The following is a 23612-nucleotide window of genomic DNA, read 5'->3' as shown; positions in this document are numbered from 1 at the left end:
GGCTTGGCATCCTGTGGGTCTCTGCTAGGGCGATGGATAATTACCCACTAATTAGCAGCAGTGTCTCCCCAGGCAAAGCAGCAGCACCTCACCCCGGATCGATGGCATGACTTCAGCGCATCCTTGGGGACTGGGAGCCACTCGCTGCTCTGCTCAGCACCCTGGGGTCCCACACCCCCAATGCCAGGGTGCTCTGCTCGCTATAAACCTTGTACCTGACCCCCACGAGCAGACCCAAAGCCAAGGGCAAAGAGGGACCTGAGCTCCTGCCTAGCCCCAAATCCACCATCCAGTTGGGAATGGGAATGGAGCTTTGTTTCTACTGGCAAGGTGAGGGTTTCATCAGCCTCTGCTGCTGGAAGAACTAACACCGACAGGTCCTGCGCACCCACAGCTGTGGGTGCTCCACCAGGTCTAAAATAACTGCCGTTCCCACTGCAGAGTGAGGAGAGGAGGCAAAAATCCGGGCAGTATCCACGCTGGGAGCTCGGAAGAGGATGTGGCAGCAGCGCTGGCTGCCTCCCAGCCTCCAACCCCAAACCTCAGCGCAATTAAAAGCGGATGCACGGTTTGAAACCTCCAGCAAGCCCCAGCCCTCAAAAGAAGCGTTCGATGCTGGTGTGGCCGAGATGCCCTGCCACACTGGGATGGCTCAGTGGAGACCGGGAGCACGGCTTGGAAATGCAGAGGGAAGCAGGAATCCCTGGAATGTTAAAAGTAAGAGATGGTCTTGCACCAGGATGCGTTTTGAGCAGCTCCCAAACAGCCCCTTCCCCAGCCCCTCTGGAGAACAGACGCCATCACCTTTCTCTCACACTGGGTTGTCTTGGGTTTGTGCTTTTTTATTGCTTGAATTTGGGGCAAATGGAGCTCAGGGAAGAGGAAGAACAAGGCAACAGCTCCAGCTTTGGTGCCCATTTTGGGGCAGACATAGCTGGAGCTGGGGCTCCTCTTCTCAGACAGAGGCAAACCCCTTGCCAGGCTTGAGATGGGCAGCACTTGTGCCTGGGTTGAGGTTTCCATCAGCTCCTTCCCAAACCTGATGGCTGGGAGGAGCGCGGCAGAGACTCCTTTCTCTCCTCCAGCCCAATTCCAGCAGCAGAATAGGGGTGAGAAGGGGTTTGTGCATTTGCTCTTGAACCTCAATGCTCTTTAGGGTGATGGGGTCCGTGGGGAACGGGATGCAAATAGCATTGCTCTTGCCTGTCCTGCCCTATGGAGGCAGGAGCAAAGGGGAGGAAGGTCCCCATGATCGTGGGGACACCAGCAGCACCGTTGAGCCCACTAGGGCCTGTCCAGCAGGCAGAGGGGGTCTGTGGGGCCCCCCCAACAGTGCAGAGGGCCGTTTTTCCCCATCCAAGGCACCCTGTGGTTACATGGGATGCTTTAAGGTGGGCTCGTTGATCCCAACGGTGACCCATGAGCCCTGTGAATCCAAGTGGCAGCCCTTTGCTGTCCTGGCTGAGAGATGCTTGTCTCAGACTCTGTTTCCCTTCATGTAGAGGCTTCCTTCTTCTCCAGCCCGAGGAAGCTGGTCCTTGGGAGCCCAGTGGAGGCTCCCCATCCCCCTGTGGGTGTCCGGCTGCAGCGTGGTGGCTCATGTTTCCTCTTGGGAGCCTGGCAGAGCTGCAAAGCTGCCGTCCCCATTTTCCAGGAGTGGGGAGTCAACCCTGGGGGCTGTAGGGGAGACCTCAGTGCCTTCCTCCTCCTCCTCTTCTTGCTGCTGAAGGCTCTGCAGGCGTTCTTGCCGTGCTTCCATGAACTCCTGTGCCCCATCGCCCACCAGCTGGACAGAATCGCCAACGCTGGGCGGCTGCCGGACGGGATTGTGGTCGTAAGAGAGGAGGCAGAGGTCGGCAAGGCAAACCAAGTCAGGGAAGCGGGAGATGTTGTTGCGATCCAGGTCGAGGACGCGGAGGCGAACCATGCGCAAGAGCACAGGGGGAAACTCCTCGAAGCGGTTCCCGTAGAGCCAGAGGCCTCGCAGGCCGGCCATGCGCGGCAGCCCCGCGGGCAGGCGGCTCAGACGGTTGTCCCCGAGCTGGAGGCTGCGGAGCTCGGGCAGGTGAAGGAGGGCGAGGGGGAAGCGGGCGAGGAAGTTGCCCTCCAGCCAGAGACAGCGCAGGTTCTGCAGGCGGGCGAAGGCGGGCGGCAGCCCCTGCAGCCCGTTGCGACCCAGGTAAAGATGCACCAAGCGGGGCAGGTAGCACAGAGCCTCGGGCACCTCCAGCAGCTCGTTACCGTCCAGGGCGAGCGTGCGGAGGTGCTCCAGGGACTCCAGCTCGGCCGGCAGCTCCCGCAGCCCCGCCCCGCTCAGGTAGAGCTTCCGCAGCCCCCGCTGCGCCCACAGCTCCTCCGGCAGCTGCCTGCCCCGCAGCTCCAGCCGCTGCTCCGTGCCCTCGGGCCCTTCGGCCACCGCCAAACGCGCCCCGCGCCCCGAGGAGCCGCCGCTCCCCATCCCGGCCGCTCTGCATCCTCTGCTGCCATGGCAACGCTGCGGCCGGGGGGGAGGCGGGGGGGCCGAGGCCTCGCCCACCGCGGGACCCGGAGGGGGCGCGTTTAGCTCCGCCCACGGCGAGGCCACGCCCATACATCACATAGCGGAACGCCCTTGTCTCCCCCCATCCCCTTGTTTGGCTCTGCTCACAGGACAATGAGGCGGTTCCACCTCAGCCGAGCCACGCCCACCCTGCACCTCTGGACTCCGCCCACAGGGATGCTGTCCCACTCTTTAGCCCCGCCCATCCACAGGCCACGCCCACTGCACCTCGCTTGGCTCCACCCACACAACGCTGATGTTACCCCACCCACCGTGAGGCCATGCCTACTGGTTATATGTGATTAGCTCCGCCCACCACTTGATCCCACCTCCTGCTGGTGAGACCACGCCCCCGACTACCACGCCTCCCTTTCTGCCGTACTGAGGAGGCCACGCCCATCATCCTGCTGACTGGGTATCTGGCCGGCAGAGGTGCCCCCTGATTGGCTCTGCCTACTGCCACGCCCACTTTGCTGCCCCACTTGGTGGCCACGTCTACCCCATCACCACGCCCATTGGGCCTCTGCCCCAGTCAGTAGCCACGCCCCCTGTGTTGACACACACCCCCTATGGCCACACCTGCTGCATAGCCAAGTCCACAATCTAGCCACGCCCACTGTGTCAGCACACCGGTTAGGCTACAGGCCCCAGTCATTTGGCCACACCCATCAATCTGATGCTCCACCCTGTGACCACTTCCACCCAGTGACCACGCCCACCAGACCATCGCCCCTTTCATTGGCCACCCCCATTCAATGACCACGCCCACTGGGATGGTGTCCCGATGGGTAGCCACGCCCATCCAGTGGCCAAGCTTCCGGGCCAGTGTCCCAGTGTAGCCACGCCCACTCCATGGCCACGCCCACTGGGATGCTATCCCACTAGTTAGCCACTCCCACTCAGAGGTCACGCCCACTAACCCGCTGCCCTCGTGTAGCCACTCCCACTCGTGGCCACGCCTACACATTAGCCACGTCCATCACATGGCCATGCCCACTGGGGTGTTGTCCCACTCGTTAGCCACGCCCACCCCACGGCCAAGCTCTCCTCACGGCTGCTGCTCCTCTCAGCCACGCCCATCACATGGCCACGCCCACCGAGATGCTGCCCCGATTGAGCAACGAAGCTGGTGAGGGGGCTGGAGAACAAGTCTTAGGAGGAGCGGCTGAGAGAGCTGGGGTTGTTCAGCCTGCAGAAGAGGAGGCTGAGGGGAGACCTTATTGCTCTCTACAACTACCTGAAAGGAGGTTGTGGAGAGGAGGGAGCTGGCCTCTTCTCCCAAGTGTCAGGGGACAGGACAAGGGGGAATGGCCTCAAGCTGCACCAGGGGAGGTTAAGGGTGGATATCAGAAAAAAATTCTTCACAGTAAGAGTCATTGGACAGTGGCAGAGGCTGCCCAGGGAGGGGGTCGAGTCACCTTCCCTGGAGGTGTTTAAGGAACGGGTGGATGAAGTGCTTAGGGACATGGTTTAGGGAGTGTTAGGAATGGTTGGACTCGATGATCCAGTGGGTCCTTTCCAACCTGGTGATTCTGTGATTATTGGCCACGCCCCCGTGCTGCTGCCCAATTTGTTTGCCACGCCCACTCGTTAGCCACGCCCACCCCGTGTTGACGCCCACTGGGATGCTGCCCCGTACGATAGTCACGGCCCCCCGTGGCCTCGCCCCCGGGTCCCCTCACTCTTCGATTGGCCACGCCCCCTCCCCTGGTTTGGGGGGCTCAGCTCTGCCCGCATCCATCGGGACCCCCAGACTCCCCCATGCCTGCAGCGCTGGGACCTGTTCCCCTCGGGCCTCCCCTTCCTCTCCTCCTCGCTTTCCCCCCTCCTTGCTTCTTCCCTGCAGCAAAGGAGCTGTGTCATCCGTTCCCGAGCTGGAAAACTGGGATCGTACAGCCCTCCAGTGGCTGCTGGCCAGGCAGCACCCCACAATCCCCCCCACATCCTCCTGGCTGCTTTCGGGGGACCACAGCCCCTCCTCCAGTTGTTGGGGGACCAGGGGTGACAAGGACACTGTGCCAGGAGGACTTTACTCCTCCATGTGCTTCCAGGGAATGGGGGGGTTCCCAAGATCCTCAGGGTGGACAAGCCCCGAAAACGGCATGGGCAACCACAGCTCCTCCCTGGCGTCCTGGAGGAACAGGGGTGACAAGGACAACGTGCCCAGGAAGGCTCCTTCCAGGCTTTATTCCTCCATGTGATTCCAGGGAATTGGGGATGCCCAGGATCCCCAGGGTGGAGGAGCCCTCAAAACGGGGTGGGCAACCACAGCCCCTCACCAGGGTCCGGGAGTGACAAGGACACTCAAGAAGACTCTGTCCAGACTTTATTTCTCCGTGTGCTCCCAGGGAATGGGGAGGTCCTGAGACTCCTGAGATCCAGCCCCCAAGGAGGACCTCAGTGTCACCTCAGATCTTGGTGGGGTCATTGTTGGTGGTGAAGCCACTCGGGTGCGGGGGCTGGATGCTCGCCATGGGTCTCCCCATCCAAGTTGGACCCCACCAACACCAAGCTGGAAAATCCAAGAGGGATGGGGCGGTGAGGTTGGAACTGGAGCCACAAGCTCTCCACTCCAGGGTCCCCCCAAACTCACCTGGCACAGCGAGAGGCAGGGCCGGGTACTGGCCATTCTTGGTGGTAAACCCCAACGGCTCCTGCGGGATGAAGGTGGGTTGGATGCATGGTCCAATGGGGACAGGAATTGGAATAGGGCCATGCCTGCACCCACCTTCCTGACAGCACGGTATTGTCCTGGCAAGCTGGCCCGGATCACTCGTGGCACCTGCAGCCCTTGGGACATGAGTGGGATGGGGTGACCCACCTTGGGCAAGCCCTGTGTGGGGGACAGCAAGGGAGGATGAGGGAACATGAGGATGGGAGCAGGATGGGTTCCTCCTCATCTCCATGCCTAGGCAGCAGGATGGGTTCCTCCTCACCTCTGCGCCCAGGCAGTGGGATGAGGTCCTTCTTATCTCCATGCCCTGGCAGCCTGGCACCTCCCAGATGAACGCACTGCCTCTTTTGGAGATCGTCGGCAGCACTAGGATCTTCTCACCACCCTGGCAGATGGATGGGATGGCTGGGACATGCATGTCCTCTGCCCTACACTGGGAAATGCATTTCATGGGGTGCAGCGGGAATGGGAGAGTAGTGGGGGACAGGAGATCCAGGGGGCTGGGGCTCACGGGTGGCAGAATGCCGTCACTCCTCCAGGTGGCCACGGAGAAGCCTGGTGGCTCTTTGGCACCAATGGTCATCTTCTGGAGAACATCTGTGGGGAGCAGATCCCATTGTCCCCAGCTCTGTCCCTATGGCATTGGCTGGATGGAACTGACCACCAACACCCCCAAACCTTCCTGGGGACAGAGCCGTCCCTGGACCACCAAGACCCTCAGACCCTCCTAGGGATAGAGCTGGCCCTGGACCACCAACACCCCAAACCCTCCTAGGGATGAAGCTGGCCCCGGACCACCAAGAACCCCAGACCCTCCTAGAGAGTCAATACCCCAATATTGGGGCCAACACCCCAATATTCCCTAAAGTTGGAGATGGCCATGGTTCCACCCCCCCAAGCCCATACCTGGACAGGTAGGACCGGTGCAGTTGTTCTTGCTGCATTGCCCCATGTCCTGAGGACCTTCCACTCCAGTGTGGAGGTGAGAATAGCAGCTCTTCTGTGGCTGGTAGTTGCACTGGGCCAGGAGGCTCCGGTCTTCGGGGAAACAGAGGGGCTGGAAGTGCTCAGTGGTGGTGGACACAGCAGTGTGGAGGCAGTAGCTATGGCAGGAGGCCAACATGGTTGTGATGGTGGTGCCCTGAAATTCATCCCCTGTCCCTCAACAGTGGAGTCACCTACCCCTCCGCTCTGCTGGGTGGGCAGAGAAGGTTGAAGACGGCTGAGAGGTTGTTGGTCACAAAGCCGCTCTCGGTGGGGTGGCTGATGTGGGGATGTAAATGCTGCTGGCCTGGGTGGCAGCAAGAAAAGGAGCTTCAGCCCTGGGAATGAGCCCCCCACCATTTTGGGGTGGCCTTTAGGACCCCCTACCATTAGCCACTGCATAGTTTGTGGTGTACAAGTTCATGCTGGTGTGTGCTCTCCCTGCCGTGCCCAGCCCCACGTCCTGCAGGGAGGGATGGACAAACGGAAAGGCAGATGCTGCGGTGGGGCTGCCCCACAGTAGCTTCTGCCTGCCCCGAGCCAGGGGTGGCTGTGGAATGTCTCCGTTGGGATGGTGATGGTGTCTCCTGGTAACTGGTGCCGTGATACCTTGGCCACCAAGGGACTCAAACCACTGCCTGGGGACCACGGGTGCGTCTGGGATACCCTGTGGAGGGCACGAGAGAGCAGGATCAGAGAATCACAGAATCACTAGGTTGGAAAAGACCTCTTTGATCATCAAATCCGACCATTTGTATCAAATGGATGGGATGCCCCACTCCAACCTCCTACGGAGGAGCCCACGGCTCCTTGGGCATGGAGCCACCTCCCTGGGGTCCCCAGAATAGGGTTTCAAAGGGACGGGTAGGCGCTGGAGACGGCGGTGAGCTAGCAGGTGCCAGAGTGAGCTTGGATCACTGCTACCTTCATGAGGAACACCAAAAACCAAAGCCCTGCACCCACAACGCAGCTGGAGCAGCACCGGTAGCAGCCATGGCTTTATTCATCCTGAGTCCACACGAGCTGCTGCTGGAGGAGAGGACAGAGAGGACAGCAGCAGTGTTTCCACAGTGTCCCTTCCCTGCTCCAGGGGCTGGGAAAGGAGTTGGGGGCCTCTCCATCAGTGGGGTGGCTCAAAAAGATATTCCAGGTCTGGCTGCCGCAGCCTCTGCTCCTTCTTCTTGTTCTTGGCAAACTCCTGCAGCATGGCCATCACGTCATTCTCAAACTCGGCCGGCGGTGGCTTGGCTTCTGAGGTAGAAACAGCAAAAGAACAACTTCATCTTGTCCCAAAGCTCACGCTCATCCCATCCGGCCCAGCTCCCACAGCTTGGAACGATAGTGCTGCCTCGGCCAGAGCCCCGGCGTCGGAGCGGGCAGGACAACAGGTGGCTGTGCTGTACCTGTGGCCCAGTAGTAGATGTCCCAGTCGTTGCTGGGTTCGTTGATGAGCCGGTCGTAGAGGTTCAGCTGCTGCTCGCTCATGCGGTTCAGGTTCTCCTTTGCAAAGAGGCTGGAAAAAGGGCAGACGAGGATGAGGAGGGGTGGGTGGAGGAAGAACCAGGCCACTCCTGACCATGGATGCCAGAAGACCCAGAACCAAAGCGACTTGGCTCCTGCCTTCAGCCCCAGCCTGCTCTCCATTAACCGTGACTTCAGTCCTGAAACCCAACTGGTCTTGTCTCCTCCGGACATCCCAGAAACTGCATACAGCCTTCCCAAAGGACTAGAGCTTCCTCCAGAGCTCCCGCATGCCTCTGGATCTGCTCCACCCTGCCTGGCAACAGCTTCCAATGGGAGTAAAGTTCCTGTGGTGACTGATCCAACAGCTCAGCCTTCTGTCCTCCAAGCAACATCACAAAGAATCATAGACTCATGGAATGGGGTGGGTTGGAAGGGATCTCAAAGCCCACCCAGTTCCAACCCCTGCCAGAGGCAGGGACACCACCCACCAGATCAGGGGCTCCAAGACCCATCCAACCTGGCCTTTAACACCTCCAGGAACGGGGCAGCCATCACTGCTCTGGGCAGCCTGGGCCAGGGCTTCCCCACCCTCACAGCAAAACATTTCTCCCTAAGATCTCACATCCATCTCCCCTCTTGCAGCTCCAAACCGTTCCCCTCATCCTGATCCCTGCCCCTCCTCAGCTCTCCTGGAGCCCCTTTCAGTCCTGGAAGCTCCTCTAAGGTCTCCCCACAGCCTTCTCTTCTCCAGGCTGAACAACCCCAACTCTCTCAGCCTGGCCTCGGACAGGAGGTTCTCCAGCCCTTGCATCATCTCCGTGGCCTCCTCTGCACTCACTCCAAGAGCTCCATGTCCTCCCTTGTGCTGAGGACTCCAGAACTGGATGCAGGGCTCCAGGTGGGTCTCACCAGAGAGGAGCAGAGGGTCAGAATCCCCTCCCTCACCGTGCTGGTTACATTTCCTCTGGTCACATCTCCTTTGGGTTTGGATTATGGGGTGCACTACCTCACTAAACGCTTTGCTGCAGTGCTTGGGGCTCTTCCCTATTAATTAAAAACCTGGAACACGTTTAAGGAACTGAACTACACCCTCACTTCGCCCAGACTCTCTCCGTCAGCTCCCCAGGACTGATATTATCCCTCCTGCAAAGCATCTGACATCCTTGCCCCCAGATTACACTGTCAGGAAGGAGAGAGCAGCCCGGGATTGAGGACACAGTGGAGGAACAGCTGGAAGTGGCTGAGAAGTCGGGAGAATAGTCACTCAGCACCTCACCTGAGCAGGATGCAGTTCTCCAGCATCCCCCGCTTCCGGCTCTCATAGAGCAGCCGGGCTCTCTTGGTCTCCAGTGGCTCGTCCGGCCGCTCCTGCCAGGGGGGCAAGGGGATCTCCAGCATGTCCTTGCCTGAGTCCGGTGGGGAGGCCCCACGGTAGCCACGCTGCAGGCATGCTGGCCCCACCATGTGGCGGCCCAGAGCCAGCCTGGGCAAGGAGCGGAGCTGTGAACAGTATATGGATAGGGCAGGGGACATCAGACCCAGTGGTCCCAGCACAATGGGGACAGGGAGATCCCCAGCACACACACACACACAGACCCTGATGCCCCTCACCCCACAGCCCCCACAGACTCTGCTGCCCCCCACCTCCATCCCACAGCCCCCCCAGACCCCAATGCCTCTGATCTCCATCCCACAGTTCCCTTAGTTCCTATAACACTAATCCTCATCCCATAGCCCCCTCAGACCCTCACCCCACGCTGTTCCCATCCCACAGCCCCCCCAGACCTTTCTGCCCCCGATCCCACAGCCCCTTCGGTGCTCATAACCCCCAATCCCCATCCCACAGCCCCCCTAGACCTTTCTGCCCCCCCAGGCCCCCATCCCATAACCCCTATCCCACTCTATTCCCACTCCACAGCCCCTCCAGACCCCGCTGTTCTCCCTGCCCTTCCCAGGCCCCGCCTCCTCCCTCCCGTCTCCCTTTGACTCCGCACCCATCTCTCCCAGTAACCCCATAGCCCCTCACCCTAGCCGCCGCCATACTATCCCCCAGCCTCTGACCCCGCTCCGGGCCGCTCTATGAGACTGGGCGGCCCGACTCTATGGTACAGCGCAGGGCGGGCCGGAAGGGGCGTGTCCCGAACCGGAAGAGGCGCGGCGGCGGCGGTTGGAGGCGCTGGCGGTTAGGGCGGGTGGCGCGCTTGGGGCCTGCCTGGCGGTAACGGGCTGGGCCGGGGTGGGGCGAGAACCGTAACCCCCTCCCCTCACACTCCCGAGACGGGGCCGTAGCGGGGGCTCAGGCTTGGGGGGAGGTGGCTACGTTGCCGCCACGGGGAGCGCGGGGCGGGGGCCGTAGGGTCCCCCCTGGGGCCTCCCATCTCGGGGAGGGGGGGCCGATGCAGGGGCGTGGGGGGACCTATGGCCCTTAGGTTTGGGTTAGGGAGGGCTCTTGGCGTGGGATGGGGAGGGATAAATTGTGGTTGCCCCCCAGAGACGGAGAGTTAAGTGCTCCCCTGAGAGTGAGGCAGGTGCCCACCCAAGAGGGTTGATGCCCCCCCACCTCGGGAGAGTGGGTTAGTTGCCCCTCATCCCGAGATGGTTAATGCTCCCCTGAGAGTGGGGTGGTTGCCCCTCCAAGAGCTTTACTCCCCCTCAAGAGAGTGGGTTAGTTGCCCCCCTGAGAGAGTTAATTGCACCCCTGAAAGGGAGGTTGGTTGCCCCACCGAGAGTGGGGTGGTAGCCCCCCTGAGAGGGTTAATTGCCCCCCTCTCCCAGGAGAGTTGTTTGTCCCCATGAGAGAATGGGGTGGTTGCCCCCCTGAGAGGATCAAATGCTCCCCTCCCAAGAGGGCTACTTGCCCCCATGAGAGAGAGTGAGTTAATTGCTCCCCTGAGAGTGGGCTGCTTGCCCCCCTGAGAGTGTTAGTTGCCCCTATAAGAGGGAGGTTGGTTGCCCCCCCTGAGAGGGTTAATTGCCCCCTGAGAGAGGGGTGGTTGCCCTCGGAGGTGGTTGTTGCCCCCCCACAAGAGAGAGGCTTAATTACCTCCCTGAGAGGGGGGGATTGCCCCCTCCCCAGTGAGAAGGGAGAGCGGTTGCCCTCGCGAGAAAGCATTTTTGCCCTTCTGAGAGGGGGTTGTTGCCCCCAGAAGTTGGCAGAGACTGGGGGAAATGGAGCCCTGTTTCTCTCCAGGTGGCCTTAGCATGGGATGGGTCGGGTGGGATTTTCCTGGTGCTCAGGGGGTGCCTGCGGGGAAGGAGGGGCCCCTTGAGCTCCACTGACCTCCTTCTCCCTCTCACCCTCACCCTGCCACAGAGGCCCTTCCGTCTTCCTGCTTCGCCCCGGTTCCAGCCCGGGCTCCTGCTCCCGTCTCTGGAAATATGTCCGAGGGAGTGGATCTGATCGATATCTACGCAGACGAGGAGTTCAACCAGGTGAGGAGCACGTCTGCACACTGGGCTGGGGGGAGCCAATCCCCTGCTTTTCTGGAGGAGCAGATCCTCCTCCTTTTCTGGGAGAGCAGATTCCTCTTTTTCAGGTGGGAGGAGGATGGGAGACAGATCACCCCTCTTTCTTCAGGAGCAGATCTTCCCTCTCTTTCTTGGGGGAGCAGATTCCTCTTTATTTAGGGGGAGTGGGACAGATCCCCCTCTTTCTTGTGGAGAATAGATCCCTCCTTTTCTAGGGGAGTACCGATCTCCCCTTTTCTAGGGGAACAGATCCCATTTTCTGGGTGGGGCAGATCTCTCCCTTTTCTGTGGGGGGACAGATCCCATTTTCTGGGAGAGAGCATCTTTACCAGTGTCGGCCAGCACGTTAGGAGTCGTTAGTGTGGACGTAGCAGCATGCATGCTGAGCAGAGGCAGAGGATGCACCTGGTGTTCCCAGGAAAAGGTGGTTCTGCATCCTTGTGGGAAAGAGAGGGCAGGGGCTATTCCCAGATCCCAGTGGCTGCCGTGCCGAGCTGGGAATAACACATCCATCTGTGGGTTCCTCCAGAAGTTCAACGTGCAGATTGTCCCAAAACATCCAAAGGAGGCAGGCTTTGCATCCGAATGTTTGCTAGGGCAGTGGGGAGCAGGGGTTGAAGGGGATAGTTGCAACCTATAGTTGGAGAAATCCAACCTGGAAGAGGCGCTGCCAGCGAATTGCACAGTGAGGGGACGCAGAGCTCTGATCCCATGGGATCATCAAGGCTGGGAAGCTGCAGCAGGGGATCACTGTGGTCCAAGGTGTCCCCCTTTCCCACCCTGAGGCTGTCTGGGACTCTCAGGGAGAAATGGGAGAGAAGTGGGGGGTGTAGCTGTTGGAGCAGCAGATTTTAGGGAGTTCAGGGATTGCGAAAATCTGAGGAGAAGCTGGGAACAATCGATCCTGTGGAGTAGGAGATAGGTGGGAACGCAATGTGGGGAAAAGCAACCTGGCAGAAACCATGTTAACTGCTGAGGACTGCAAGGTGCTTTCCACCCTCTGACTGAAACACCGCTTCCTGGGTCCTTTCTGGAAAGCTCCTGGAATAAACCCGATTCCCTGTGTATTAAACCATCCAGTGCTGTGCTGGGATTAAGTGGAACAGCCTCAGTCGAGGAATGTCTTCAATGTGTGTGTTCATGGAATTCACTTTTAACAGAGTGGGGGAAATTGGTGCATCTGGAATTAGGAGCAGAAGGAAGAGCTGGAGATGGATAAGGGTATAAGGTGCAGAGCAAGAAAATGCATGGGCTGGAGTTTAGAAGCGTACAGAGTAAGCAGGAAGCTTCACTCTGGATGTGGAAGGGAAGCAGTGAACGCAGCTGCAGTGTTTCCTGGCTGGATAGGAGAGCTGTGCCGTCTGTAATGGCTTGGGGGGCAAGGGATGAGTAAAAGAAGTGAAGAACTTTACAGACTATCTGCGGAGTGGTCCTGCTTGTGCCTGCAAGTCTTGGAGCAGGAAAGGTGAAAGCATGGCTTGAGTTGATGCAGGAATGTCTGCTGGGGAGCTGAGAGGGTCTCTGAGTCAAATCTGGCCTCGGTCAAGTCTTTGGGAGTAAAGAAGTTAAGGAGTGTTGGCAGGAGGATGGAGCAGGCCCAGCTGCACAGTGGGGAAGACGTATGGGATGATTTAACCGGAGCGCTTGGGGTCAGGACACAGAAGATGTTTCACACAGCGAAGAAGATGGAGGATTTGTAAAGCTGGAAGCAATTATTGAGGATGCCAACTCCAGCATCCCGCTTGCCTCGGGCTGCATGGTGGCAGGAAGAAACCCAGAGTGAATCCACATGTGGGATCAGGGCATGGTGGGAAGGTGCCCTGGCTGCCCCGCAGTCCCTGCAGAACACCAGGAGCACCAGCGTGGTTCCAAATCTTGCAGCAGACATGGAAACAATGGCTGATAGCACTCAGCATCTTCACAAAGTGCCTCACATGGGTTTGGGGCACAGTTGCCATGTTGGGGTTTGAACAGCAGCGAGGGTGTGAGCAGTCAGCGGGTGATGCGAGCAGCCTCGTGCTCCTGTGTTCCGATCCACAAATTCAGTGCGAGAGCAGAGAGCAGCGAGGGGACCAGGAGCGCCGGGGCTGTGAGTACTGTACCCTCTTCTCATCGGGTGGTTTGTTTTTAAGGGAGAGCACTAAAAATTGAATGGACCCAGAGGATCCCTAAAAACTCCCAAGCTGGAGCATCCCCTGAGGAGCGTAACTGAGGGTTACCGAGTGATTTCTCTTCACTCTGAAACATCCAGACAGAAATCTTCCAGCCTTGGGCCGTGTCCAGCGGCACTTGGAAGGGGTAGGAGTGTGGGAGGTGGATTAACGGAGCAGCAGAGCTGTTTTGAGAATGAGTACAAAAATACTGCTCCCTGTTGAGATTCCTGTAACCTTTTTATCAGCTCTTGTGGCTTAAATAGCTGGATGTAAAAGTTAACAGCTTGCCTTAGGAATGAACGTTGCCATTGGGAAGAGCGTCTGGGGAAAAATGGTTTCAGTTTTGTGTTTCTGTGACCCTTTGGAAGCTGCGTGCCCTTCCCCATCACTCCCTTGGGCCCACAAAGAGCCATGTCACGTGTGTGCACTCCCCTGGCTGCCACAGCAGAGGGGTTTTAACCACCTTGTGTGATCTCTAGCAGAGGATGTTGTCCAAAATGCCTTTAAAGTCCTGGAATTAAAAATCTGGGAGCAGAGCCTCTGTTTTTTGTGCTGTACAGGACCTCTGTGTTGCTCCTGTGGGATGGATACCAACGTAGTAATTTGTAGCATGCAAAGCTGCTCAGCGCGCGCTGAATCCGGCTGAGCAATTAGTCTGGAGCTCTGTAGTAAACACAGCACTCACTGTACACTCCAAATTAAATATAGCTCGGAACAGAGTGGGAATTGGAAGGCAGATCTAGGACACTAGAGTTCGCAGTGCACAAGCTTCCTCGGCGCCTGGTTGGTGCTGTGCAAAGCTCTGCTGCCGAGAGGAGATGCCGTGTGTCGCTCCTATGCTGAGGAAGGCTCTGCTGGCCCCAAACTGAGGGTTTGAGAGTGGGTGTGCAGCCCCCAGGCTGGATTTGTTTGAAATCCTTTGCCCACCAAGGAGTGAGAGGCTCTCTTGTGGTTTTCTGCTACTGAACTCTTACCCTCGCACACTGACAGAAGGTGAGATTCTTCCTGAAGGAGCAAGTTGTGTCTTGTCCCTTTGCTCAGGGTGGCTGACATCCTGATGAGCCAGTCCTCTGCTCCCTGAGGCGTGTGTCAGAGTTCCAGGGGCGGAAAAGCAACAGGTTTGTAGCTCATGGAGTGGAAAATTGATCCAGCACCAGTTGCCAGTGGGATAAAACCTTGTGGCTCTGCTTCTTGGAGTGTTCCTCTCTTTTTCCATCTCCATAGGTGGAAAAATGCTCCAGGGTTATGTTGGTCATTGCAAAGCAGAGCCTATCACCCTGTCTTTATGGCACTGGTAATCCTTGTTTTTGGGAAGGAGGCGTCAGCCCTGTTGTTTTGGGACTTGTGTGACTGCTTGGCCGGTTGGAGAGACTGGATTCATGCAGGAGAGTTTTCAGCCTTGTCTAGGACACTGTGGATCGCAGGAGCAAGGGGTGGTCGCGAGCCTATGGCACGGCATGATTTGCAGTGGGGAAGAGCAGCACGGTGCTAAGGGGGCTCCTGGGCTCGGGGGAAGCGTGAGGAGGCAAAAATGAAGTGTTGAAAGAGGACACAGCACGATGGCATAGACTGAGGGGAGAGGACAGGGATCTGGGTGAGAGGAGCTGACTCCTAGGAAATAATGGGCACCGGATGTGTTTGCCATGGCTTCGTTCCTGGCAGTGCTTCACCACTTTCTCCTTGTTGCAAACAGACCTGAGATGAATGGATTGGGAGCAGCCCTGAGGAGAAAGACTTGGTGTCCTGGGGGAGGAGAAGCTCAACAGGAGCCAACAATGTGTGCTCCCAGCCCAGAAACCACCCATGTCCTGGGCTGCGTCCAGAGCAGTGGGACCAGCAGGGAGGGAGGGGATTCTGACCCTCTGCTCTGCTCTGCTCTGCGAGACCCACCTGGAGTCCTGCGTCCAGTTCTAGAGTCTCAGCACAGGGAGAACACAGAGCTGTTTGAGCGAGTGCAGAGGAGGGCATGGAAATGATGCGAGGGCTGGAGCACCTCCTGTCTGAGGCCAGCCTGGGAGAGTTGGGGTTGTTCAGCCTGGAGGAGAGAAGGCTGTGGGGAGACCTTAGAGCAGCTTCCAGGACTGAAAGAGGCTCCAGGAGAGCTGGGGAGGGGCTCTGGATCAGGGAATGCAGGGACAGGACAAGGGGAGGGGTTTGTAGCTAGAAGAGGGGAGATGGAGATGAGATCTTAGGCAGAAATGTTTTGCTGTGAGGGTGGGGAGTCCCTGTCCAAGGTTGCCCAGAGCAGTGGTGGCTGCCCCATCCCTGGAGGTGTTGAAGGCTGGGTTGGATGGGTCTTGGAGCCCCTTATCCAGTGGGAGGTGTCCCTGCCCATGGCAGGGGGGTGAAACTGGTTGGGCTTTGAGGTCCCTTCCAACCCAAATCATTCCATGATTCCATGAAAAACTTTTGACTCGGCTTGGCTCCAGAGAGCTCCTGGGGAATGGGGACAACTGGTTTGTGAACTGGGAAAGAGACTTCTTAGTCTCCAGCGTTTTTCATCCACAGTCCCTGGCATGGTGGGACACCTGTGGCAAAGCCACACTGCAAGGTGACTTTTAAACATCTCCTGTGGTGGTTGGTTTGTAACAGGGGTGGTTGGAGGACTCCGGGATTCTCTTCCAGCACCCTGTTGAGGCTCTGAACAGCTCACCCATTCTGAGGTGCAGTTTCACCCCCAGTGGTGCTAATGCTGTCTCCCCTGGCAGGACTCGGAGTTCAGTAATGCCGATCAGATGGATCTGTACGACGACGTGTTAGCAGCCAGCTCGCAGCCCGCTGAAAGCCGCACCAGCAGCTCAGAGCCTCCTCCAGAGATCCGCCAGGAGCCCTCCCCCAAGCCCAACAACAAAGCTCCTGCCATCCTGTACACGTACAGTGGACTGCGCAACAAGAGAGCTGCCGTCTATGTGGGCAGCTTCTCCTGGGTGAGTGGGATTGCTTCCTGGCTGTGCTTCCCTGCTGAGGGATCTCCAGATCACCCGCCTGGGTAGTTTGGGTCTCTTGTGGTGCCTGGTCCCACAGGGAAACCCCTGAGGGGATGCAGGACTCTTTGGGGGTGCTGTTCTTCCTCAATCCATGTTGACCCAGTGTCCTGAGCCAGGTTGTGAGCTGGACTGGACCTTGTGGTCCTCAGGGAGTCCAGGACAGGACTTTGTGGTCCTTCTGATCCTCGGGGAAAAGGTATTCGTAGCCTTGAGGGGCTTCAGGCCAAATCTGAGGCGAGGGACCAGCGACTGTGGTGCCTCCCTCGTGCTGGCTGCTGCTCATGCCTGGCTGTGCCTCCTTGGGGCTGCACGGATGAGTTCCCTCCTCCTGTTGATGGATACAGGGACACTTTTGAGAAGGCTTTGTCTTGTCCAGAGAGTAGAGACCTCTTGCAGCCATGTCCAGGGCTCGATGCTGATTTTAAATGCCCTGTAGGGGCTCTGAGGGTGCCTGCATTTATGAGCCTAGGTTAGCTGGGGTACAGCGGAGCCCACAAAGCGCTCTGTGAGCTGAAAGCTCTCTTCCCACCTCCACAGTGGACGACTGACCAGCAGCTCATCCAAACCATCCGCTCAGTTGGTGTCTATGACGTCGTGGAGCTGAAATTTGCAGAGAACAGAGCCAATGGCCAGTCAAAAGGGTGAGAGCTGAGCGGGAATCGGGGAACCAGGCCCTCGAAGCCACCTCCTCTGCATTGTAGGCAGTAGAGAGGGCAGCTGGTACTTTTTCGGGCTGGCCTAGGTGATGTGCAGCCCACCTGGAGCTGGAATGGCAAAGTGAAGACTCCCAAAGAGCATGGGGAAGGGAGGAGGGCACATGGAACCCCAGGGAAGGCAGCAGGAGGTGGTGCTGGGTGGTCTGTGCCAGCGAGGATTGATGGAGCCCTGTGGGTCCCTATCCCATTCCAGAGGGTGATGTCTCCTTGCCTCACCACTGGGCTTTCCCGCAGGTACGCAGAGGTGGTGGTTGCCTCTGAAAACTCAGTCCACAAACTCCTGGAGCTCCTTCCAGGCAAAATCCTCAACGGAGACAAGGTGGAGGTGAGGCTGGCGACCCGGCAGAACCTGTCACAGTTTGAGGCGCAGGCTCGCAAACGTGAGTTGAGGCAAAGACACATGCCGGGTGCGGGGATCTCCATGCCACGCTACAGCTCCCGCGGGCCCTGCAGATTCCCAGGCCGGACTCGCCAAGACCCTCGGGGTTTGGGGAGGGAACTCTGCCAGGAATTCCCTGGGGGTTGTTTCCTATTGCTGCTTAGTCTGATTAGATCCTGACCCGAGTCTTTATGATCCCCTTTTAGGTGCTCACACACTGCGAAGATCCCTCGTAGCCTCCTCCTCCTCCTCTCCAAACTGAATGGGCTTAAGCTCTTCAGCCTATCAACATAGCTAAGACCCTCCATATCTATTAGTAGCTCTTCTCTGGATCTCCTCCAGAATTTGTCCATCCCTGCGGAGGTAAGGTGCCCAACACTGGACTCAATATTCCAGCTGGGGCCTGGCCGTGGGCTTTCTACAATGGCAATAGGTGGTCCTCGCCTCACTCCGCAGCGATGTGACTCCCCAGCCCCGTGCCGAGATGCTTTGCGGAGCCACAAGGGATTGTCTCGGCAGGAGCATGTACGAGGAGGTGATCTTGGCCAGCTGTGGTCATTGTAGATCCTGTGGCTCGTTTCATGCAAGGAAAAACCTTTCTTTTTAAGCACCCTGGCCGAGTTGTGAAGGGGTAGCTGTGACCTTTGCCCCCTCTCCTCAGCTCCCGTATCCGCTGTGATCCGCTTCTTGGTGGCGCTGTGCGCTGTTAGATCGCGTCCTGACCTGCCCGTGTGTTTCGGTGGAGCAGGGCGTGATCACTTCTGCCCCTTGCCTTTCTGGGCACGGAGAGGCTGAGTTTCAGCTTCTTCCCAAGGGGTTCTCACATGGAGCCTTGCTGTCAGCACTGTGCTCCTTTTGGTGGTTGTTGGAGTGTCAGGGCCTGTCGGGGAGCCATAGCTGCCCCACAGCCCTCGAAAAGGCAGTGTCCTGTGTGCCACCTCTCCTCTCTCATCCTCAAAGCCTCTTTGGACGCAGCAGGGGTTCTTGTCTATCTCTTTGAGGGTAGAATTTTCCTTCCTCCTGCTTTGTTGCACTTAACACTTGGGTTCTGCCCCCTCATATTCCTCGGGTCTTTTGGAGTCTGCGTGTGGATTGCAGGCTCTCTGGGTCATTTAACATCTTCGGGGTCTCGGTGACCTCTCTGCTGGGGACCTCTTGCCATTTCTTGGGCCTTTTCACTTCTCTCCCTCTAAGCTGCTTGCTTGGCAGCTTCTGTAGAGCCATGCTGGCTGAGAGCAAGTGTTCCTGGGGCTCTGTGTGAGCTGGTTCCCTCTTGGAGGCACGTGGAAGTGAAGGCTATGTTTGGTTGGCTGAATCTTTCCCTGGGCATCTTGAGCTCTCCTGGGGCTGTGGGAGTGGATGGTCCTTAGTGCTGTGGGTGGGGAGGATGAGGAGGAAAAAGTCTCCAAGACCTGGAGGTCCTTGCACTGTGGGTGGGGAGGAAGAGGAGGAGGTCTTCAAGACCTGGAGGTCCTTGCGCTTTGGGGCAAGAGAAAGAGGAGGAGGAGGTCTCCAAGACCTGGAGGCCCTCTGGCTGCAACTCATGGCTCTTTCCTATCCCATTCCAGGTGTACCGCCAAGAGCTCACTCTCGGGATTCCATGGACTTGGTGGATGGCCGTGCCACGCCGACGGAGAACGCTTTGCCGCCCGCCCGCGTGGAGAAACCCCCTTCCGTCCTGCCTTTTTTCAACCGCCCCCCTGCCGCCCTGCCCCTCATGGGGCTCCCTCCACCGCCCATGCCGCCCCCACCACCCCTCTCCTCCACGTTTGGTGTTCCCCCGCCTCCGCCTGGCATCCATTACCAGCACCTCATGCCCCCGCCGCCCCGACTTCCGCCGCACCTCACTGTGCCGCCCCCGGGGGCCGTTCCCCCTGCCCTGCACCTCAACCCTGCCTTCTTCCCCCCTCCCAACGCGGCTCTGGGCCCTCCACCAGACACCTACGGCAAAGTCATGGCTCCCTACAACCATAGCAGGTGAGGTGGGGCCGAGGGGGAGGCGGGGGGGACCGAATTTGGGAGATGATGCTGACAGCTTCGTTTGTGTCTCATGCGCAGCCGGGAGCTCGGCCCGCCGCCACCACCCGTGAGTGAGGTGGAGTTTGAGGAGATCATGAACCGCAACCGCGCCATCTCCAGCAGCGCCATCTCCAAGGCGGTGTCTGGTGCCAGTGCAGGTAATGGTGACTGTGTCCATCCATGTCTCTCTGTCCGTCCCTGTGCGTCCCCATGTCCCTCTCTGCCCTGTCCCTGTGTGTCCCTCTCTCTGTTCCTCTCTCAGTCCATGCATCCCTCTGTGTCCCTCTGTCCATGTCCCTGTGCATCCGTGTCCCTGTCCCCATGCACCCCTCTGTGTCCTTATGTGTCCTTCTGTCCATGCATCCCTCTGTGTCCCTGTGTGTCCCTCTGTCCATCCCTGTCCCTATGTCTCTGTCCACCCATGTCTCTGTCTGTCCCTCTGTTCATGTCTCATGTGTCACTCCATGTCTATCTGTGTCCCTGTGCATTCTCCTGTCCCTCCATCCATCCGTGTTCTCTGTCCCCATGTCCCTCTGGTGGCCCCATCCGGTGCCAGCTCCACTGACTCATGGAATAACGACACCAAACGCAGAGTTAGGCGCAGGTATGCGGCTGTGCCTGGGGTGCAAGGGGGATCTGTCCTCCAAGCTTGCATGCCAAGCGTCAAAGCCAACACATTTATATTGTGCTATGTTATACATATGCATTGGGTTAATATACATAGTCATGACTGTTCTGAGAAGTGGGTAGGGCTAGTAAGATTAGTCCCATGAACTCATCATCATAGTAAGATTAATTACCAGAACTCATTATCACAGGACTCCTGCACATAGCGCTTGTGCGTTTTCTCATGGTCAATAGGGTCTTTGGGGATGAAAGCAGGCACTCTTCCTCGAGATGAACTTTTCACCTTTCCTCCTTGCGCATGCTCTTGGAGAGCTTAGGCCGCCTTTGGACCATATCTGGCCCAGCTGGTGGTCCTTCCTCTGACCATTGTACCAGTCCTTGTTATCTGGCTTCAACCAGATACAGTCACCACCCCGTTAAAATTCCTTATGTTTAAACTTATAATAGGTTAGTAACTTATGATCTCTTCTTTCACCACTTCCCTCTGCTCCCCACAGGCGATTACAGCGACGCCATCGAGACGCTTCTCACAGCCATCGCCGTCATCAAGCAATCCCGTGTTGCCAATGACGAGCGCTGCCGTGTCCTCCTCTCCTCCCTCAAGGACTGCCTGCATGGCATCGAAGCCAAGTCCTACAGCTCTGGCGGCAGCAGCAGCTCCTCCAGGTATGGAATACGGGTGGGATTCCCTGCACCCGTTTGGGACCTTTGCCCACCGGCTCAATCCCAGCTTGGAATTACCCCCACCAGAGGTGATCAAAAGCTTCTCTTCTCCAGGAAAAGACACCGGTCTCGGGAACGTTCTCCCAGCCGGTCCCGTGAGAGCAGCCGGCGGCACCGGGACCTGCTCCACAGTGAGGATCGGCACGAGGACTATTTTCAGGAGCGGAACCGGGAGCACGAGCGACATCGGGACAGGGACAGAGAGAGGGACCGGCACCACTGAGACAGGTGAGACCATGCAGGGTGTCGGGATCTCCTGCCAGGAACCAGGGTTGAGGGTGGGAAGACTGTTTGACACCACTCCAACCGCTCCTCTCGTCTCTCCCCGCAGGAATTTGGCAGTAAGTGGTTTTTAACGGACTCGTATCTCCTCACCTCGACCAGGACTCCGTGACTGAGGCCGCTTCGCACCCCCCTGCCCCTTCCCTGCCATTCCCAGCTCTCTCCGGGTGCCCAAGGAAAGCTGTGCCCCGGCGGGATTCCCACCGACACCTCGTGGCCTTGGGGCCCTCGCCCGCACTCTCCGCTCCTGTTGCTTCCCAGGGAGAGGTGGGAAGGCCCTGGCCGCCCTGCTCCACTCTGTGGACACTCGGACCCAAAGAGAAATGGTGCTTTTATTCCATGGAGGGAAGGGTGGGAGCCCTTTCCAGAGGGGATGGAGCCGTCCCTGTGGAGCACCGGGCCCTGGCGGCGCATGGCTCCCAATCCCAGCCCTGTCTTTGCTGGAAGCGGGATGCGCTCTTCTGCCACGTACCACGCTCTGGGGACACTCCTGTCCCCAGCGCCGTAACCCCTGTCTGGTGGGATACTGCGCCAAGCTCCTGGTTTTCCCAATCTGGTCCCCTCTGCGGCTCTGCTGGGAAAGGGGGCCTGGAGCTGGGCTGGGGGTCCTCCCCTCTCTCCGCCCCGGCATTCCCACTTCTCAAACCACTTCCAAGCGCCAGCAGGACCCTGCATGGAGCCGGCCTCTCCCACAGCGCTTTCCTTGTTTTAGAGGAAGCCTGGTTGTGTCACGCAGGCCAGGATTGAGCTCCCCATCCCTGTGCCTCTCCCAGGTCCCTCATGCGTCCTTCCAGCCGCAGCAGGAGAGCCTGGGAGAGTTGGCATGAGCTGAGGAGACACAAGGTGTCCCATACACGTCCCTCCGGCTGGAGCGGGGATAGCTCGCGAGGGTCAGGATGAACCAAGAAGCCACAGGGTGTCCCACACGCACCTCTCTGGCTGGAGCGGGAGAGCCTGGGAGTGTTGGGATGAGTCGAGGAGACCCAGAGCGTCCCACATGCATCCCTCCAGGTGCAGTGGGAGAACCCAGGACGGTGGGGATGAGCTGAGGAGACTGAGTGTCCCACACGCATCCCTCTGGGTCAAGCAGGAGAACCCAGGAGTATTGGGATGAGCCAAGAAGACACAAGGTGTCCCACACGCATCCCTTGGGTTGTAGTGGGAGAGCTCAGAAGGGTCAGGATGAGCCAAGGGGACACAGGGTGTCCCACATGCGTCCCTCTGGCTGGAATGGGAGAGCCTGGGAGGGTTGGGATGAGCCAAGGAGACACACAGTGTCCCACATGCGTCCTTCTGGCCACAGCAAGAAAGCCTGCAAGGGTCAGGATGAGCTGAGAAGACCCAAGGTGACTTCCAAAGCCTGGCTGAGCGGCATCACCCGCTGAACAGGAAAAAAAATGGCTCTGGAGGCCTTTTTAGGTTGAAATAACCTGCCCCGTCTTGTAACAAATCCCGAGGCGCCAGCTCAGCGGGTGAGTGCTGGGGGGGAACACTGGGCAGGAGAGTTCTGTTTTTTTTACTTAACGACACAAAATTTTTAGTTTCATTTCCAAACAGTGGGGGGCAAAGCCCCGTTCCCGCCCCCCCCGGCGAGGCGCTGCCCCCTCCTGCTCCCGGTGGTTTGTTTGTCTTACAGATAGGTTGGAAATTGTGTAATAAACGATGACGCTGTCAATCTTTTATATGGAGCTGGAGGGCTTTTCCGTTGCCTTCCCATCCTGGGTCAGGCTTTTAGTGAAGCGGGGAGTGGTTTAAGGGCACGGTGTGGGAGGGAGGGGCAGCCTCTGGGGGACCCTTGCTGCCCTCTGCCACCTCTGAGGGGCTCCTGTGCTGCCTGAGCCAGCTTGGAGCAACAGGATGGGAATTCCAGGGGACTTTGAGTACCTCTGTGTCCCCTTTGCTGCCCTCCGACACCTCCGAGGGGCTCCTATGCCCCCAGATCCAGCTTACAACAGTGAGATGGGAATTCCAGGGGACTTAAGGAGCCCCTGTGTGTCCTTTGCTGCCCCCCCCCCCAAGCTGGCTCAGAGCAGTGGGATGGGAATTCCAGGTCCCTCTGGGTGCCCCTCGTTGCCCTCCAAAACCTCTGAGGGTTTCTGTGCCCCCAGAACCAGCATGGAGCAGCAGGATGGAAATTCCAGGACACCTCTAAGTGCCTCTATGTCCCCTTTGATGACACCTATGAGGGGCTCCTGTGCCCTCAGAGCCAGCTTGGAACAGTGGGATGGGAATTCCAGGGCCCTCTGGGTGCCCCTTGCCACCCTCCAACACCTCTGAGGGTTTCTGTGTCCCCAGAACCAGCTTTGAGCAGCAGGATGGGAATTCCAGGGGACTTGGAGTGCCTCTGTGTCCCCTTTGCTGCCTTCTGACACCTCTGAGGGGCTCCTGTGCCCTCAGAGCCAGCTTGGAGCAGAGGGTTGGCAATTCAAGGGGATCCTCGCTGCCCTCCAACACCTCTGAGGGGCTCCTGTCCCCCCCAAGCCAGCTCGGAGCTGTTGTGCTGGAAGCTCCCAAGGTACTGGAAGCTCTCAAGTGCTTCCTGCCCAGGGGAATCCCAGGCACTGGATAAAAATAAATGTTTATTAGAAAATAGTGAA

The 23612-nt window shown here is 58.4% G+C and overlaps 4 protein-coding genes across 10 annotated transcripts; 1 reads left to right on the top strand and 3 right to left on the bottom strand.

Moving 5' to 3' along the window:
- Positions 1-843: 843 nt before the first annotated feature.
- LRRC10B (leucine rich repeat containing 10B) lies at positions 844-2587 on the bottom strand. The gene has a single exon (XM_009566806.2). The coding sequence runs from the start codon at positions 2456-2458 to the stop codon at positions 1598-1600; it is 861 nt and encodes a 286-aa protein (XP_009565101.2). The 5' UTR covers positions 2459-2587; the 3' UTR covers positions 844-1597.
- A 2294-nt stretch (positions 2588-4881) lies between these two features.
- Positions 4882-7261, bottom strand: LOC128852278 (uncharacterized). 4 transcript variants are annotated; one of them, XM_054067950.1, is made up of 9 exons: positions 7122-7261; positions 6585-6864; positions 6396-6504; positions 6120-6316; positions 5725-5810; positions 5476-5646; positions 5268-5372; positions 5133-5193; positions 4882-5051 (listed from the first exon to the last, which is right to left on the bottom strand). In XM_054067950.1, the coding sequence occupies exons 1-9, from the start codon at positions 7125-7127 to the stop codon at positions 4948-4950; spliced, it is 1119 nt and encodes a 372-aa protein (XP_053923925.1). In that variant the 5' UTR covers positions 7128-7261; the 3' UTR covers positions 4882-4947. The 4 variants fall into 4 exon arrangements, 3 of the variants coding, with proteins under 3 accessions (XP_053923925.1, XP_053923926.1, XP_053923924.1); XM_054067951.1 differs by having other exon boundaries at positions 5476-5598; XM_054067949.1 differs by having other exon boundaries at positions 5476-5810.
- Positions 7181-9795, bottom strand: SDHAF2 (succinate dehydrogenase complex assembly factor 2). Of its 2 annotated transcripts, XM_054067952.1 has the most exons (4): positions 9688-9795; positions 8938-9161; positions 7601-7710; positions 7181-7448 (listed from the first exon to the last, which is right to left on the bottom strand). In XM_054067952.1, the coding sequence occupies exons 1-4, from the start codon at positions 9700-9702 to the stop codon at positions 7318-7320; spliced, it is 480 nt and encodes a 159-aa protein (XP_053923927.1). In that variant the 5' UTR covers positions 9703-9795; the 3' UTR covers positions 7181-7317. The 2 variants fall into 2 exon arrangements, with proteins under 2 accessions (XP_053923927.1, XP_009565100.1); XM_009566805.2 differs by lacking the exon at positions 9688-9795 and having other exon boundaries at positions 8938-9194.
- Positions 9796-9798: 3 nt separating this feature from the next.
- CPSF7 (cleavage and polyadenylation specific factor 7) lies at positions 9799-23593 on the top strand. Of its 3 annotated transcripts, XM_054067947.1 has the most exons (10): positions 9799-9879; positions 10975-11093; positions 15991-16209; positions 16807-16910; positions 17220-17365; positions 18933-19341; positions 19423-19541; positions 20508-20676; positions 20788-20961; positions 21065-23593. In XM_054067947.1, exons 2-9 carry the CDS (start codon positions 11040-11042, stop codon positions 20954-20956), a joined length of 1389 nt encoding a protein of 462 aa, XP_053923922.1. In that variant the 5' UTR covers positions 9799-9879; positions 10975-11039; the 3' UTR covers positions 20957-20961; positions 21065-23593. The 3 variants fall into 3 exon arrangements, with proteins under 3 accessions (XP_053923922.1, XP_053923920.1, XP_053923921.1); XM_054067945.1 differs by having other exon boundaries at positions 20508-20961; XM_054067946.1 differs by having other exon boundaries at positions 9808-9843; positions 20508-20961.
- The last annotated feature ends 19 nt before the right edge of the window (positions 23594-23612 follow it).

The sequence above is a fragment of the Cuculus canorus genome, chromosome 5, assembly GCF_017976375.1.
Source record: "Cuculus canorus isolate bCucCan1 chromosome 5, bCucCan1.pri, whole genome shotgun sequence".
Classification (NCBI taxonomy): Eukaryota; Metazoa; Chordata; class Aves; order Cuculiformes; family Cuculidae; genus Cuculus; species Cuculus canorus.
This window is presented reverse-complemented; position numbering and strand designations above follow the sequence as displayed.